This window comes from Chelon labrosus (assembly GCF_963514085.1).
Source record: "Chelon labrosus genome assembly, chromosome: 13".
NCBI classification, from domain to species: domain Eukaryota; kingdom Metazoa; phylum Chordata; class Actinopteri; order Mugiliformes; family Mugilidae; genus Chelon; species Chelon labrosus.
Window position 1 is genome coordinate 24,390,345 of NC_140346.1, and position 17,053 is coordinate 24,407,397.

The 17,053-nt window shown below is 42.2% G+C and overlaps 2 protein-coding genes across 2 annotated transcripts; both read left to right on the forward strand.

The window, feature by feature from the left end:
• Nucleotides 1–435: 435 nt before the first annotated feature.
• Nucleotides 436–10,774, forward strand: prcp (prolylcarboxypeptidase (angiotensinase C)). Its single transcript, XM_084559546.1, has 9 exons — nucleotides 436–921; nucleotides 4,033–4,173; nucleotides 4,258–4,359; nucleotides 4,544–4,725; nucleotides 5,064–5,221; nucleotides 5,922–6,094; nucleotides 7,940–8,107; nucleotides 8,216–8,403; nucleotides 9,826–10,774. The coding sequence occupies exons 1-9, from the start codon at nucleotides 739–741 to the stop codon at nucleotides 10,034–10,036; spliced, it is 1,506 nt and encodes a 501-aa protein (XP_084415672.1). The 5' UTR covers nucleotides 436–738; the 3' UTR covers nucleotides 10,037–10,774.
• Nucleotides 10,775–13,790: 3,016 nt separating this feature from the next.
• On the forward strand, nucleotides 13,791–15,450 carry fam181b (family with sequence similarity 181 member B; the record flags this gene model as incomplete). Its single annotated transcript, XM_084558260.1, is given in 4 exon segments — nucleotides 13,791–13,824; nucleotides 13,827–13,892; nucleotides 13,895–13,975; nucleotides 13,978–15,450. Coding segments are annotated over 4 exon segments (1,215 nt in total). The 3' UTR covers nucleotides 15,012–15,450.
• Nucleotides 15,451–17,053: the final 1,603 nt, after the last annotated feature.

Below are 17,053 nucleotides of genomic sequence, written 5' to 3' on the forward strand. Positions count from 1 at the left end.
AAACTTGTATACGTATATTGTCCAAGTATTTTTTTTTTTTTTAAAGCAGAAATAATAATATTCAATATTTAAAGAAATCTTAATTTGAATGTGTGACCGGAAGTTCAACGGACAAGGCAATGATCACGTGACACAGGACGTTAGCTAGCCTGCTGTTAGCCCATAGAAATATGCTGTTAGCCAAGGTAAAGCTAACTAGGCTAACGTTATTTATTTATTTTTTAGCTTGCTAGCGCTCATGCCAACATTAGCTCTCACGATGACTTCAATAATATGAATAATGTGTGTGAATACTTGCAATATGTCTCCATAACAATGTGAGAAATATTACGAGAAGTGCGGCTAAAGTGTTAGCATTTAGCTGAGCCCGAGCAGAACTCAAACTCCCATCAACCATTGCGAGCCATCTACAGTAGGACCCATCTGCTGTCTGCTTAATATGACTGCTAGCCGACAAGGGCTACATAAAAGTTGCTAAAAATGTGGGGAAGACACTGAACCCGGTGCTTCCTGAGCAGCAGCGGCAGCTACGGCGGACTGCCTCAGGTCTGACTCTAAATTTAGCTCACAAGCTGTCTGGCAACACCTCTCTGGATTTGCTGACAGGGGAGTCTCACTTCCTTTCTTTTTACGGGACTCTTCTCTCCCCCAGTGCAAACACAGATAGATCACCTCGGCAATCATGCGCTGAGGACCAGTTGGTTTTGAGTGTTGTGTTTGACATTGACAGTGGCGTCGATGATGATGGCCGGAGGCAGGACGGAGGTTTTGGACAGAGCTGCGGTTACCTGCATCCTAACCCTGTGTGTTGTTTGTCTACACGTGACCGCGCTCAAATCTCAACTTTTTACCAGGCGAGGTGGGCTGCCTCACTCCCCTGAGCCCCCCATCAGCTATAAAACACTGTACTTTGAGCAGAAGGTGAGTTTAAAATGTTCTCTTTATTATTATTGTCATTATTATTATTATTAATATAATTAATCTCAAAGTTTTGTTTCTTCCTCCTTTGCATCTTTCGCTTTCACTTCTCATTTAAAAGCTTGATTTGCATCATATGAGGGCTGGATTTAAAAGTATAATGATCAAAATATAACTGACAAAAATTCAATATGTTTAGATTATATTTGCATAAAGAAAAATTTCCTGAAATATAATGAAAAGTGTGATTATTCCTGACTCCATTTAATATACTCAGCTGTTTTTTATTCGCCACTACATTATAAGGCAAATAATTGCACCACTTGCTCTTTCTAAAAATTCCCAGTACACTTAATTCTATAGACGTTCGTGTGTAGCGTCCGCAGACAATAGGTGTTTCCATCTGGCTTCCTGTAGTGAAGGGAAAACCATCACAATTGGCCCGGTTCCTGCCAGCAGATCTGTAACTATCCTTCCTGGCTCTCTGCCTAAAGAGGCCTCCAGGGTCCAGTGACTATGAAACACTTTGCCTCTGAGGGCGGGTTGACTGATCTTCATTCAGCCTTTTACATTTTTTTTTTCTGTTTTTGGTGCTTCATGGAGATTTGGATTGCATGTTGTTCAGTATAGTACAAAGCTCATCATCAGGTTTAGTGACTTATGACCCTGACTCATATACTCACAAGACTGTGTGCGCCTCACTCTTTTGTCAGGAGTGTTGTGAGGAGTAAATTTAACTGTGTTACCCAACATGGATTTTTTTTTTAACTCACAAAAAAAAATATATATATATTTACACTGGTACACAAGCAGACAGTGTCAGAATCATGTAGCTCTTGATTCTGTAATTAAATTAGCTATAGTTATTTTCGACTTTATTCTGTTTTTCCCACCGGGGACAAATAAAGTTTTCTGAATCTGAATTAATAAAGCCTTCCCCCTTCTAATTCTTATACCTCGGGAGTTTTGCATGTACTTTCCAAAAGTTTGCTTCTAGTCACTGAGAGAGGACATTCTGAGTTTTACACAAGTAAATATAAACCATGCATTCAACAAGTAATGCCCTGTAAACAGTAGTGCAATAATGAGGTGAACAAGTTTAGTATCATCTCTTAGTTTTAGATGTAGGATTTAATAAAAAGTATAGTAAATTAGCAAAGTACAGAACATTACTTGGGTTTGTTGCCTTTACTGATTTTACAATACAGTAAATTAAATGCAGTTTTTTTGATTGGTTCAAATGAAGCAACATATTTTATTCTCTAGGAAATTAGTCATTTTAGATAGTCATTTTTTTTATTGTTTTGATGCCTTAATGTGCAAACAACTAACTGATTAATTAAGAAAGTAATCTGCAATAACTCTTGCAGACCTTCATCATAATGGATGATATTTACTGTATTGCTGTTGATAATGTGTGTCCACTAAAGATTGTTTTGATTTGTGGACAATGCTCCACACCTGGTCCAACCCACGACATCCTGTTTCTAATCAGCCGAGCTGAGAGAAAGACCAGTTCCTCCCTTCTAACGCCCACTATCTGATCTGATGTGGGGGGTTTTTTAGCCAGTAAGCAAGTTAAAAAATTATATGTTTCCTCTCGAAAACCACAACAAATAAAATCTTTGCGAGCCACATTCCAGCACCAGTACCAAGTCTGCCACATTCACAGAAGAACCATCAATCATGCGGGCTTTTCTACACTTTGTTGGACACGCTGCTTGTGAAGAGAGCACCAAGTGATCCAGCAGTTGTCGTCAGGAAATCCTCCCGACTGCACTCTGCCTCAAGACAATGAATGGAAGTGTCCTTTAGCATCCTTCAAGTTGCACCTCAGTGGCACTGGTGCTTCAGTTGTTTCCCCCATGTCTCCATTTGCTGGACAGCAGATGCAGCCTCTTGTCTTGCGCAACGGTTAACATGCCGGCCCTGGTAGATGTGCAGGATATGCACTGAATTTTAATTGAAGCCGACTGCTGAGCTGCTGCCTGCAGCGACCACACGGTGGCACTATGTTGTTGGGGGTGTGGATGTGTTATGAAACGGAGCTCATAGGTTTTGTGATGTGCATACTGAGTGGGTGCAAGTGATACAGTACTCACCAGGAGTCCTTTTTCTCAAGCACTTTATGCGTTCAACGTCCACTTTCGCTTGGCTATTTAGATCGCAGTTTTTCACAGGAGTATTTTTGTCTGCGCCGCAAGCGCTTTTCAGAAGCTGGAGAGTGTCATTCGCGTTGCAAGGCGTGTGCAACTTTTAAAATCTTTGCATAAAGAAGCCAGTAACACAAAATGTAAACGTAATATAAGACTTTTTTAAAGGGTGCAGAATAACTTCACTGTTGACAAAATTCTAACACTACACCATGGAGCCATCAATACAGCTGAAACTTACTTGGCTGCCAGACCGCTGAACTTTCCCTTTAAACTGTCTCACACTTAAAAGCACTGCCAAGTGTGAAGGAGACGAGGGTTGAGTGAACACACTGAGGCCCCAGAATCTTTATGCTGTCATTGGCTCATAAAATTCCTGCCTCCTTTGTGTCCACCGAGGAGGGAACAGGAGCGAGGATGGAGGGGGGGAGAAACAAAACAGAAACATTGTGTATGTAAGTGCTGGGGCTGTTTCAAGGGTTGGACAACTCAGTAGGCTCATGGGGTTGTCCTCTCTGTGAAGTTGTCGGGCTCTTTCTGCCTTTGTTTAATAAAGAACACGGGAAATATGCCTGAAAGGGGAAGATACCCCGAGAATCCCTGAGGTTTTATGAAAGGATGCCTCAGAGCTCATCTAAAGTGGAACTAATGTGGCATCCCTTAAGACATTTTTTAATACAAATTGGGGCTAATTACTCCAGAGTCCATCTTCACAACACCGTAGTTAGCACAGGGCAAGGCATTCAGTAATTTTGTTTGATTAAAGACAATAATTAAATTAATTATTACATGATGCTGAGAAGAATATCTTTTGACTCTAGGGCTGACAATACAAGATTGCATCTAATGTCACCGTACTACGTGGTGTCACAGTTAAGATGCTTGTAATCCCTTTCTGAACACTTTTAAAAATGGCAATATATAGTAATTGCATTTATTGTCTTGTTTTTATTTGTTACAGATCGATCATTTTGGATTCCTCGAGGATGGCACCTTCAAACAGAGGTACCTCGTGGCGGACAAACACTGGCAGAAGCCCGGAGGACCTATTCTGTTCTACACTGGAAACGAAGGCGACATCACCTGGTTCTGCAACAACACTGTAAATATCCAGCTGTTACCTTCTATATTTACCCTGCACGTAATCTTCAGTCTAATCCGACACCTGCTACTGCCTTCTCCTCAGGGCTTCATGTGGGAAATTGCGGAGGAGTTGGGCGCCATGCTGCTTTTTGCAGAACATCGTTACTATGGAGAGTCCCTGCCATTTGGACAAGAGTCTTACAGCGTAAGCAAAGATGCAGACTCACACTCGTACAACCAGTTCTGCCTAATATCCAAATTAAATAGCAAATGCAGACATGTTTATTTAAGAAACTGAAATATAGCCAAAATAAATTGCACGCACATTCCCTACGAGTAAAATTTCCAGATGATGCTTTGTTGATTTTGAACTTTTAATTTGCCTGCAGGACAGCAAACATCTGAACTACCTGACCTCGGAGCAGGCCTTGGCAGATTTTGCAGTGCTGATTCAGAACCTCAAGGGGACTTTACCTGGGGCTCAGCATAGCCCTGTCATCGCTGTCGGAGGTTCCTATGGAGGGATGCTGTCGGCCTGGTTTAGGATGAAATACCCCAATGTAGTTGTTGGGTAAGAGTTTCCCAAGCAGGCATTAGCCATCTTGCTATGTTTGCAGCTCTGCACAAAAAAGTACTCAAGAAATTCCATTTCACAGCAAATAGTCCAAAGATGAGACACTTTCCCTTCATCGTCTCTTGTTGGTGAATAATAAACACCAGATGTTCATTCGAGCCAACAAGATTAATCTGTGCGGCCCATTTTCCAAGTATGAGACACTAGCCGTCATAGCCTGGACCCTCATTCCTTTGACTTTCATACCTCCTTGTTAATGGATGTGCGTTTTTTTTGATGATTTGGAGAATAAAGCATGTTTTTTAAAGACGGTTTTGCATCATCTTGCGTTTCAGAGCTCTGGCAGCTTCCGCGCCGATATGGCAGTTCCCTGGTATGGTGCCATGTGGAGGCTTCTACAAGATAGTAACGCAGGACTTTGCCAAAAGCGGTCCGAACTGTGACGTAAACATCAGAAAATCATGGAAGGCTATTAATAATGTCTCCTCCACTGGTAAGTCGCGCTGTGTTCTTATTTGGAGATACGCCTTTTAGCTTGTCTTGTCTAGAAAACGTTATAAGTTCTGTGCAGCCATCGACTAAACCCTGAATCCAGACAGCTGATATTACAGTAGGAAAATAAAAGTCCAAAGTCACTTTTGAATAAAGCAAAGAACTTACAAGCTGTTACTTGATGGCTTGATTAATTGTTAATCATTATTTATTCATGCTTTATAGAGCCGACTCAAGAACAAAAATCACCCTCCAGCATAGCGTATGTTTTGTCAATTTAGCTTTTGAGCCTTTAAACTCATCAGGATGGCCCATAATTTGGATTTAATGCTTAAACAGAATGAGATAATGTTAATACGGTGTTAATAATTCATTTGATGGGACTTTAAAGAGGAAGCTTACAGTGACAGGCAGACCAGTTCCTATTTTTGCGGACAGCGTTTTTAACTTTCTGTTTTAGTGCTTGGCATTTCTGTCTGCACTTAACAAGAAGAAGCTCACTGAGATTATCAATAAATCCAGCAAGCACAGTATGACACTTCTTAGCGAGCCATGAGAGGTCAGGACTAGCAGTTCTCAGAAATGCTTCATACCCTGGCTAAGGCTTTCCACAGCTGTTCGATTGGAACTGTAACTATTTAAAGACATATTTACTAAGACATGGCTAATTTAATGACATTTTTCCGCTCTCTCTCGACAAGCGTCTGGTCTTCAGTGGCTGTCGGAAGAATTCAGTCTATGCGCCCCTCTTAAAACCCTGGCCGATGCCGTCGTCTTCAAGAGCTGGCTTCAGGAAACGTGGGTGAATCTGGCCATGGTGGACTACCCGTATGAAGCTAATTTCCTCCAGCCGCTGCCTCGCTGGCCAATCCAGGTACAAACAAACGCCATCTAAGAAAAATACTGTTAAGATTCAAAACATAGCCCCAATTTGTCCAGTTTAATAAAAGTTTTAGTTGACCTTCATATTGGTTGTGCCACTTTAAATTTACTTTATCTTTGGTTAATTTGGCCTGACAGGCCGTCCTTAATTGAAATGAATGCGTCATTCAGCCAATTGTGTTACAAGTGTTTGTTGTGGTCTTCCGAGCTTTTGTTTACAACAGCTGTCAACTAACTTCATTAATATTCATAAGGATCTTGTTTCTTTTTTGGATTTTAAGTATTCTTTAGATGAGCAGCTACAAGTAAACCACCGTTCTTTTCTTCTCTCTCTCTCCCTCTCGTACCAATGGCCCTTTCATTTGCACACTCCGTCAGATCTCTGAGGTGTTCCTGTCCGGGCGCTCACATGGCGCCACAGAAAGAGGGCATTTGCCCAGTGCGGCTCAAGAGGGCATCAAACAAAAGTTCGCCACTCTAATGTGAATGGGACTGTTACAAATACTTAACCAGACACGTGACGTGAAAAAGTAGTCGTGCTTAAAATCTTGTAATGAAGCTAATGCAAAAAAAATAATATTTTAAAATTTTTTTTAAACCATTGCTGGAATTAGAAAATGGCTTTTGTTGTAAAGTAAAGGAGCCCCGGGTGTTTTCTGGGGGTTTGATTGACTCGGGTGCAGTGTATACTACCGGCACTACCTCGGCATGTCACGTGTAGAAACCAAACTCTGCAAGTGACCCCCAGCTTTCTGTTTGGTGCTCCACTACGCCTCTTCCGTGGCCCAAGCAGGAATCTGAAATAAACCTCTGCTAGCGTGATACAAGTTTTCATTACTTATCTCGTACATCGTGGATCTAGGAGAGTCGTGTTGGGTGAAATAAACACTAAATGGTCATTTCAAGTTTTTTGGCTCCTCGCCTTTAATGTATGCGACCCCTATGGGTGGTTTAAGCGGTTTAGGCAGTGGGTGCAAAGAGGAGCTTTTTTAATGACAAAGCTAATGTGATTATCTGAGTGAGTGTGAGAACGGGGTATTGAGGGCTTAGAGGAGGGAAATCTGTTGGCAGAGATGAATGTATAAGCCTAATCCTATCTGAAAAGTAAGGAGAAGATGCTTTGGGGCTATTGCGGTGTGTTTTTTTTTTTTTTTTTCACAGTATAAATCTTTGGTTGGACATGTCTGTGGCCCTCCTCATCCATCGACCACCAACTCCTCCCCGGCCCGCAGACAAAGGCCTTGGTAACAGACTCCACACTAGCGCAGCTCCCCTCCAACCTCCAAACAAGCAAGCCCAGTTTCCCCCGCTTCACAAAGAGTGCAGAACAACAGGCGCGGCCAACTCCGTCCGCCGCAACCATAACAACACACAGTGAAATCAAACAAGAGCTGAAACTCAAATATTTATCATCCACGCTATTAATTTTGAGAAATCCGCCACGGTCGAACAAAACGGCACTTATGAGACCTTTAAATTTTAAATCATTTAGATCGCCTGCATTAAATAAATGAATGCTTTTGTTTTTTTGTTTTTTTTTTTCTCTCGTGCCAAGATTAGAGCTATAAATTCAAGTTCATTCCAGGGAATTTCATATGCAAATCAGGCGCCACCACTTTTTATGTGGAAAAACACTTAATGGGCCACAAGAAAGCAGTCTCCAGCCTAGTAAACAACTCCGATGTGAGGAAATTAGATATTTAAATTTTCCTCTTAAATGTAATTTAAAAATGCATGAAGCTTTTAATAGATATCATAACTCAGCGTAAACTATTATGTATTCAAACTTCAAATTAATTCTTTTTGTTTTTGTTTTTTAACGTCTTATATCTTCAAGGTGGTGTGCAAGTATCTCGGTTTCGATTCCTCTGTAACTGACCAACAGCTGCTGCACGGTGTCTCCCAAGCGGCAAAGGTCTACTATAACTACACCGGAAGCTCTTCCTGTCTCAACATATCTCAGACGGCAACCAGCAGCCTCGGTATACTCGGCTGGTTCTATCAGGTGCATAACACAGCCCACGGATCCGTCTTGTCATGCCGTATAAATCGAGGTGTCACTGCGCAGCTTTACCTGTCAGAATAAATATGTGCTCAATCCCTCATCCCCCAGGCGTGCACGGAGATGGTGATGCCCATGTGCACAGATGGCGTGCAGGACATGTTTGAGCCAGAGGAATGGAACTTCCAGGCCTTCTCTGATGAATGCAACGGCATGTTCGGCGTCAGGCCGCGGGCCGACTGGGCGGGCACGGTCTACGGGGGAAAAGACATCGCCTCTCACAGCAACATCATCTTCAGGTAAACGTCGCTGGTAAATTTGCAGTGTAGATCTAGTGGCGAGGGAGAAGCTGAAGTGCAGATTTGCAGGTTTTTATTGTATGCTAATTAAGATAATTAATTAAACCACAGGATGTAGACATAAATATGCAGTACTTAAATAAATATACACACTAAAGTAAGTTATATTAGGTTAAGAAAACCCCAGTGACATGCTGCATACTGCTGTTGACTAGGCCAGGTATCTTGATGTCTTCATGTTGGTTGGTAGCGATATTTCTTTGTTTGGTTAGCTGCTGAGCGGGCCATACAAGCCAGCAGCATTAGGTTAGCTTATATTTCACAAGGTTTGAATTAGCCTCTGCTGCTGAGTGGGACATACAAGCCAGCAGAATTTACTTAGTTTATTTAGATTGTAGGTTAAGCGTCATATCACATGACTGTAGGTTTGTTAGGGTTTCTCGGTTGGACAGGGCCTCTAAATGTGTTTTGCCTGGCATTTTGGCACAAGGGATTGTAACTTCTAATCCTGTGTATTAATGAAAGATAAGATAGGATGAGATAATCCTTATAGTAAGCATATAGTTTAAGGACAGTGCACACAAGAGAAGAATCAGAATACTTTATTAATCCTTAAAGGAAATTGTTTTGTTGCTGTTACTCCCATAAAGTGACAGTTGCAAGGTGAGTCAAATACAAATAGAATAAAAAATAAAAATAAGAAGTGACATGCATAAAAACATGTGTAAAATGGTTACAAATAAATTATAACAGAGTCAAACATTAAATAAATATTAAATAAATACAAAAATAGCAAATTAAATACGACATTTGTTCTACACATGTGGTCTACTGGGACTCAGACTTACAGTCCCAGTTTAATATTTTAAATCAAACTTAGATAAAATGTTTTGAAAATGCCAATCATCAGCAACAGCACTGACTGAAAGGGCCATTTCCTGAAAAACTGTTTTAAATTGTACACAACTCATACTGCATTGCGACTCATTGTGGGCGTGTTTTAATTTCATGTCCATTAAAACGCTTTTTGAATTTTCCGTCCGCACTCCACTGCCAGCTTCAGCCCATGGGCTGAACATAGCTGAGTGTCTCCTCAGGTCGTTGATCAGTCAGACCAGACTGGGCTTTTCGGGCCAGGTTGACCTCCATAGCTCAGTTTATATATATATACACACACAAATAAGCAGATAAATACATCACTCCCCTAGTGGGAAAAGTAAGTGTTGTGTTATTTCAACACTTTTACAAAAAAAAGTGGGAAAAATGTATGACAAAACACGTGCTGTGATTCTTAAGGTGTATAAAAATAAAAATATGACGCCAGAAATCAGCTGTGATGTTAGTTAGTTCGTTAGTTAGAGAACGCCCTCATATGCTGTGTCTGGTTCTCAGTACCCGTGTGTCTCTGCTGTTTAATCTCAGTAACGGAGGACTCGATCCGTGGTCGGCCGGCGGCGTCACTCACAACATAACAGATTCTGTGGTTTCCATTATGATCCCTGACGGCGCTCATCACTTGGACCTGCGCTACAGCAACGACCTCGATCCACCGTCAGTCCGGGCTGCGCGGGCGTTGGAGCTGAAGTATTTTCGGGAGTGGATCAAACGTGCTCAGAAAGACAACTTGAACTGATTCATTCGCCTTGTCTCCCAAAAGAAGCCAAAAAAAAAACTCAACAGGGGTTTTTGTTCATGATGTCATGGATTTAGCTTTAATGTGTGCGATGTGGTATTTCACAAGGTGCTTTCTGCGTCATTATGCCAAAGTTTCTCTCTTTTATAATCTGTTGAAATCCTGCAGCCATTTCTTTTGTCTTGTTTAGATGCACTCCATTTCTTTATGCCAAACTATACACTTTTTCAAGGGCTTGGAGATAAAAAGGTACTGTACTATTTACAGAAATTGCTGCGTAAAAACTACTGACAACAATGCTGCAGTGTAAATACATTTGTTTGTTTACTCATATGACCACGGTGTCATCATCAGAAACCTGGATGATCCTCTTTTTGACAAAACTCATTAAGGCCCGTCTGCCTCCAAGCTCGTGTTTCCTACAGCCGGGGCTGCGTTCACAGTTATTCTTTGATGTCGTTCAGTTTCATCACTACAAATTTGCACCCCTTGAGTTTTTTTTCTTGTCATTCCGGCGTATTTGTTCTTTCAAAGGAAGTATATATCACGGTGTGCTTCTAAACACTTAAATAAGCCTCAGGAGAAAAGTTTGTGCACCAAATATGAAGACAACTAATTTTTTCTGAAGTGCATTCACTGCTTTTTAAGTTTTCTATTTATGTCCTATGCTGCTGTTCTTTATAACCTCTCCTTTCCAAGAAAAATGTCTTCCAGTGGAACTGATTAAAAAAAACTGCAGATTTATTGTGATATTTTCTTTTGATCATGCACGGATGTGCTTTTGTTCTGCTGAGCAGACTCTTTGTTATGTTTTTAGAAACTCTTGAGGCCTTCAAGTTCCCCGTCCACCGAGCAAGAACAATTGCACGTGTTTGAGATTTAATAAAAACCCAATCGGAGGAGGCCAATAAAGTGAGTGGTGGGAGGTTATTGCGGCTGCGCCTGCTGACCTTACCCCTGTGGACTAACCTGTGGGATTCCCCCTGGCACACATTAATTCACTGGCTGCCGTTAAAGCTCTAAATTGTGGCACCCAGGCAGTCCATAGACTCCGGTTTGTTCCCCCCCTGCAAGTAATATTATTAATACAACTCCTGTGGTGCCAAAGAGGTTGAGAAGGGTTGATGGGAGGTTAAGAGTGAGGCGGTGTGTGGATGCAGCAAACGGCGGGGACCATGAATCCTTTTGTAGTTCGCCGTGAAGACGCTTTTTCTAAAAAAATCTTTTTGAATGTCAAGATAAAAGACTCAAATGTCACGAAAATGCCGAGCCAGAAACACTGACTGCTAATTAAAACACGTCCTCCTGTCATTTTCTTTGAGCTGTTTGCTCTTTTTTTTTTTAAGCAGAAGTTCCTGACATGACACGACCTTGTGAATCGGATTGGGGAAACATGTCCAGCGCTGGTATGTGGGTTGATTTTCTACCAGGGGACACAAAGCCCGACTTTTCAGCATTTTGTCGCGGAGCTTGACTTAATTTCGGACGCTTCAGTAGAAAGAAACATAGCTAAACATGGGGGAGGACGGGGTGTCCGCCGCTAAATGCCCTCCTTAAACTTTTCTCAGGACTTTGAGAGGTCATTAATTTTGCCAGCCCTTTCTGCGTCTCTGACACTGGCCATCAATCAGAGCTGTTATTAGTATTCGCTCAACCTCAAACTCCCGAGTATGTCCCCGCTCAGACAGGGACCACACACTAGTAGAGGAAGAGATTAAGGCTGTGCGTGTCACATCACGTTGGACTGAGCACCCTGCTCTCTTGGGGATGGGTGCTATTGAATAAGTAAATTCTTGGGGACAGAGGGAGTGGTGGTAATGTTTAACTATCTCTCAGCAGCACGGAACAAGTGGCTTGTTTTAGGAAAAAAGCGCAAATGGTTCTTTTTAAAATCAGATCCGAAACGTTTCACAATGCAACCAAAGTCCTGAGAGTGGAAACAAGTCTAAGAGCCTCCTTCTCAGTTTATGTGTATATATTTTTTTCTAGCCTCTCTGCTGCTGCAGCCCTCCCTCTTTCTCTCACCCTCTCAGCCTTTATGCAACAATAGAAACTTGTTTCCGGGATCTGTGCGTCAGGCTCTGTGATGTGAATGACCCACCAGCACAAAAGCCAAGACCCCCTGACTGGAAAAAAAAAAGTGTGTGGGGGGGGTATGGCTGCCACAACTGTGATGATGTCACTCTGCCAAAAAAATTTCACCGCTAGCGAAGTGAGGGAGGCCGAATGACTTTAACAGGCTTTAACAGCTCAGTACTCCTCCGCTGAATCTGCCCAGAGATGCTGCCGTCTGCAGCTGTTTTTCCCTCCTACACTTATAGGAATATAACGAGACAGTGAAGTTTTTAATAAGTAGAAATACAAAAGTTTTGAATCTTAAATATGAAATGTAATATATATATATATATATATATATTTAAATAGTAAGATTTCTTGTTTTTGTTGGATAAATAGTACTAGAGCAGTTCAAATCAGAAATGAACACAGGAAAGACTTACACACCTCTTCAATGAGTCACTGTTTCACCATAGTGTGGACTTTTGTAAGAGAAAAGAACCTTTACTTGCTATCTCTCTATCTCAAATATTCAGCTGCAGATTGTCTTAAAATAAGAAAAGCAACTTGAGGTTTAATGCAATGGAAGGGTTGGATGGATCAGACTAAAAGTGCTTCTCTCCTTCTCTGCTAAACCGAGCATAAAGGCCTGGCGTAACCCTGAGTTAAGCTATGTCCAACAGTCCAAATTCTCTTGAAATGCGTTCGAAATTCCACTTAAATTCAGATAAGTGCTGGCGGCGTAACAGTCTGGCTCTCGGACACATCCTCCATTGTATTCGGTGCTGGCCAAGAAACTTCCTGTAAATACGTTATTGTTTACAAGAGAAGTTTCATACCCAGGATTTCTTAAGGTCAACACTTCTTCTGGCACACTGAGCCTGAACTGCACTTTATTCCCCTTTAATTTAACAGCTCCGGCAGCTTTTCTAGTTAAATCGACTGTTCATTATTGAGACCCATTTTACGAAGGGGCTGTGAGGTGCAATTTAATGAATCTCTGGCACAAAGCTCCCTTTCAGAGCTCCACGAAGAATAGAGGCTATTTAGACCCTGTAGGGCTTTATGTCAAAGGCACCCCATAATAGTTGTCAGGCCAGGGCAGAAATTCCCACTGGCCTGGGAATGTACTAGAAATCAACTTTTGCCATGAGCAGATTAAGACACAAGCGAGCAGTTGGGAAGATTCTCCCAAATAGTGGCATCTGTTTGGGCACAAAGATTTTCCCACAGAAAAAGAAGCCATTCACGCTACAGTATAGGCCGTAATTTGATAGCGGGGTTTGTTTCAGTGCCTAAATAAAAAGTAATTAGGTTACAAGTTAACTCCTAGTTGGTGAACCAGGCAGGAAAGACGCGAAATGATTGTATGGTGGTTTAAAAAAAGCAAAGAAAAATCACATGAATTACTTTCATAAGCGGATTTTTATTCATCTGTTCGGTTTAAATATTTTTTTTGATGATCGTGCAGTAGAGAGGTTTTTGTTTTGCAGCTCTGCCAGCAGAAAAAGACTATCCAGCAGGACTTTAAAGGCTTTTCTTCTCACTGTTACAGTAATATCCTCCGGTTTCATGAAAGCTTTTTTTTTTTTTTTTTTTTGGTTCAGAGCACGCACAAACAGTTAAACTAGAGGGGGAGAGTTCTGACAGAGGTTATTGTCTTCCACTCAGCAGGGAATTTCAGACAAATCCCTCTTAGATGCAGGTGGTCGGGCACAAGCAAAGAGTTAAGTCCTCGCGGCCCCGTGGCCCCTCCTCTTTGATGTTCTGACATCATTAGCCCAGCCCCCTGAAAGATCTCCTCGCCTTCCTCAGAGCGCCTCACTTCTACTCTGGAATGTTTACAGGAACTTCATGAGCAGCATCAGGACCAAGAGTTTGTCAGACATGCTCTGAAGAGATTTTTGGTGCAGGGATCACAGTGGACGCCACAGGTGTAGCCGCCAGGCTCAACAGAGTAATGGCTGTTCAGACTGCAATCATGAACCCGCAGTTCATGAATTTCTGCTTCCCTGGTTCTGTGATGGAGTACGAGATGGAAAAGAGTCTAGATGGGAGCCTCCTGGGTGAGGCAGAAAATGACGAGGACTACAGAGAGACCACAAGGGACCTGCTGAGCTTCATAGACTCGGCCTCCAGCAATATCAAGTTGGCGCTGGACAAGCCGGTGAAATCGAAAAGGAAAGTCAACCACCGGAAGTATCTACAGAAGCAGATCAAAAGGTGCACCGGCATTATAACACCAGGGAATGTAGAAGCCCCAGTGAAAAGACAGGGCTCCCCCCTGACTCAGCCGAGCCCTCTGCAGAGCAAAACTCTACCTAAGCGCGACGGGGTCCAGGCCAACTTACAGAGCAAGAGTTTGGCAGCCCTTTTCAGCCCTGTGAAGGATATAAGGGGCGAAAAAGCCAAGAAGCCACCCCTGAGGCATCGCAATCTGCCCCCGTCCTTCTTCACAGAGCCGGCGAACTGCTCTAAAGTCAGCTCCACGTCTGGGATGACGCTGAAGGACTTGGAACGAGGCAATCCTGAGGCTGCAGAGTTCTTTGAGCTCCTGGGGCCAGATTACAGCAACATGGTCAGCGAACAGGACCTTTATCAAGGCATGCCGCTCAGGATGCAACCAGAGCTGGGAGGCCCGGATCCTGCTTCCTACGATTCTCACCATTTAGTCAGCGGTCTCCTCTACTCTGAGCCCTGGACTAGCTGCTCAGCACCCTCTAAGAAACTAGGGGACGGCCTGCGAACAGGGCCAGCCCAGCCTCCGGTCTACTGTCACTCTGAGGCTGCTTCAGGGCCCTTAGAAGACAATGCACTGTGCACTTTGGCCTTCCCGAACTTCTTCACAGACTGCTCCATACCTCAGGTCACTTATGATTTAAGTGGTGGCTATAACAGAACTAATTATTCATCTCTATGAGAAACCGATAGTGCTGTTGTTAGGAATGCTTGTAAAAAAGCAGTTTAACGGTAGTCTAAGACATTTTGATATCGCTGTATCATATTAGCTTACCTGTTGTGGAAGTAATATTACAACTGGAGGACATGTAGCAGCACTGACGCTCAGCAAAATGTGGCATGCAACTTCAGCCTCAGAAAAACTTTCATAGTCTTTAAAGATACCGGATACAGTTCACTTTTCAACCTCCCTGTTTCATTTAACACACAACTCTGTTTGATGTCGCTTCACTTCACGTGGATATCATTTACTTTACCTCAGGCAATTTACGACAACATTCAGAGTGACGACGCATCTGATTTTGCTTCAGTTTCCACGTATTTCGCATTTTGCAAAAAGAAAAACGAACGAACAAGCAGCAGAAACAGTTGCTGGTTTGTTCCTCCTCCAAACATCAGTCTATGTTAGAAGGTGATATCACAGAACAACAGAGGCACTTCATTCTTGTTAGGGACAGTTCTGTGCCGCAGTGTGATGAACGGGAAAACTAATTTTTATGATGATTGCAGCAGTGTTTGATGCCGTGTTTGCTTTACAAAATTTTATAGCTCTGAAGTTATTTTCAGCTGGCGGATCGACCGATTGTTTTTTTTTTTTTGGAAAAGCCCTTTAATGTATCTAGCTGTTGTACACTGTTGTAATAAGATGAAATAAAGCTGGTCTTTATTTATTGCGTCTACTTGTGTGTTCATCCAAAAATCTCATTACAAACTTTACATTATAAACCTTATTAACTTCTGAAGACACATTCTCGTTGCCCCTACTCAGCAAAATCTGAATAAATGTCAAATTTCCATCAGTTAATTTCACACTTATGGTTTCCCCAACAACGCACTGGTCCTTTTGGTGGCTGCATGTCTAAATATGGACATTGTCCTGATAGTCATTGACTTATTCTCTGTGGATTTCATTTTAAAGTCTACGTCAAAGTATAACCTTCTCCCAGGAGGTCCCTCCCTGGAGATTTGAGTACCACAGTGCTACTAACAGCCTTCATCATTGCCCCCCTCTGGCGGCTGTTGGAGGTTCATTCATTTACATTCTAACATGGAGGCGAGTCCCATCGTGCAGCAGGGATTCTGGATAAACTACAATATTAAAGTCTGCGTGGTGAATCCGTTAATTTACAGCGATTAAAAACCAGTTGTGGTATTGTATGATATATTTTACATATTCTAGGGTCTACAGACCTGAGTAAATTTTGTGTAAAAGCAATGACAGCATCCTGACCCTAACCCTGTTATTGCACATATTAGAAGGATTCCAAACAGATCATTATGTAAGCATTTACTTCTGTAATTCCCAGCAGTTTCAGTGTTATCAGAAACTGTGGAGAAGGAAATTGAGGTATGACAAGTCCCTAAACTCTTTGTACATTTCAGTTTGTTTTCACACCGATAACAAATACAGCTTTTGTTATTTTACTTTCATTTTATTGTCACATCACAATGATGCATGCACATGCACTCATATCGCATGCAAGATGTTCCCAGCTCATTAGTTGTTCACATTTTAAAAGCTCAGATGGAGTCCACATGGGATCAAGTGCCATGGACAGTTGTGCCATAGCTTATTTTAAATGTTTCAATCAATAAAATGCAATATATGGATCAAAATCGTGTCTTCAGGCCTGTGAGCAGTTACCCAACAGGTACACTAGATGGCAGTAATGTTCCACTGAACACCCACTGTCCACCACTCCCATCCAGGCAGAGATGATACATAACAGTAGCCTCACAGAGTGGTTCTGCAGATGTCATTCTAGCCAAATGAATCTGTCCTCAAGTTAATAATGGTCATAAAACATAATTTTTTTTTAGCTTCACCGCCATTAAGAAGCTTAACTCCTGCGAGCCTAAAATGTAACAGCGTGCATATTAATTGTGATACTTGCTCTAGTTTGCGGCTAACGTTGTCCTGCCCTGCCCCATGTGACGCGGGGCAGAGCAAAACAAGGAGAGCAAACTATACCCTGCAGAAGATGTATGGATTTTCTATCCCTG

Coding starts and splice junctions, on each gene's coding strand:
- prcp (XM_084559546.1), top strand. CDS start 739: ATGATGATGGCCGGAGGCAGGACGGAGGTTTTGGACAGAGCTGCGGTT. Junction 4,726..5,063: donor TACCCCAATGTAGTTGTTGG/GTAAGAGTTTCC, acceptor CTTGCGTTTCAG/AGCTCTGGCAGCTTCCGCGC. Junction 6,095..7,939: donor TGCCTCGCTGGCCAATCCAG/GTACAAACAAAC, acceptor TATATCTTCAAG/GTGGTGTGCAAGTATCTCGG.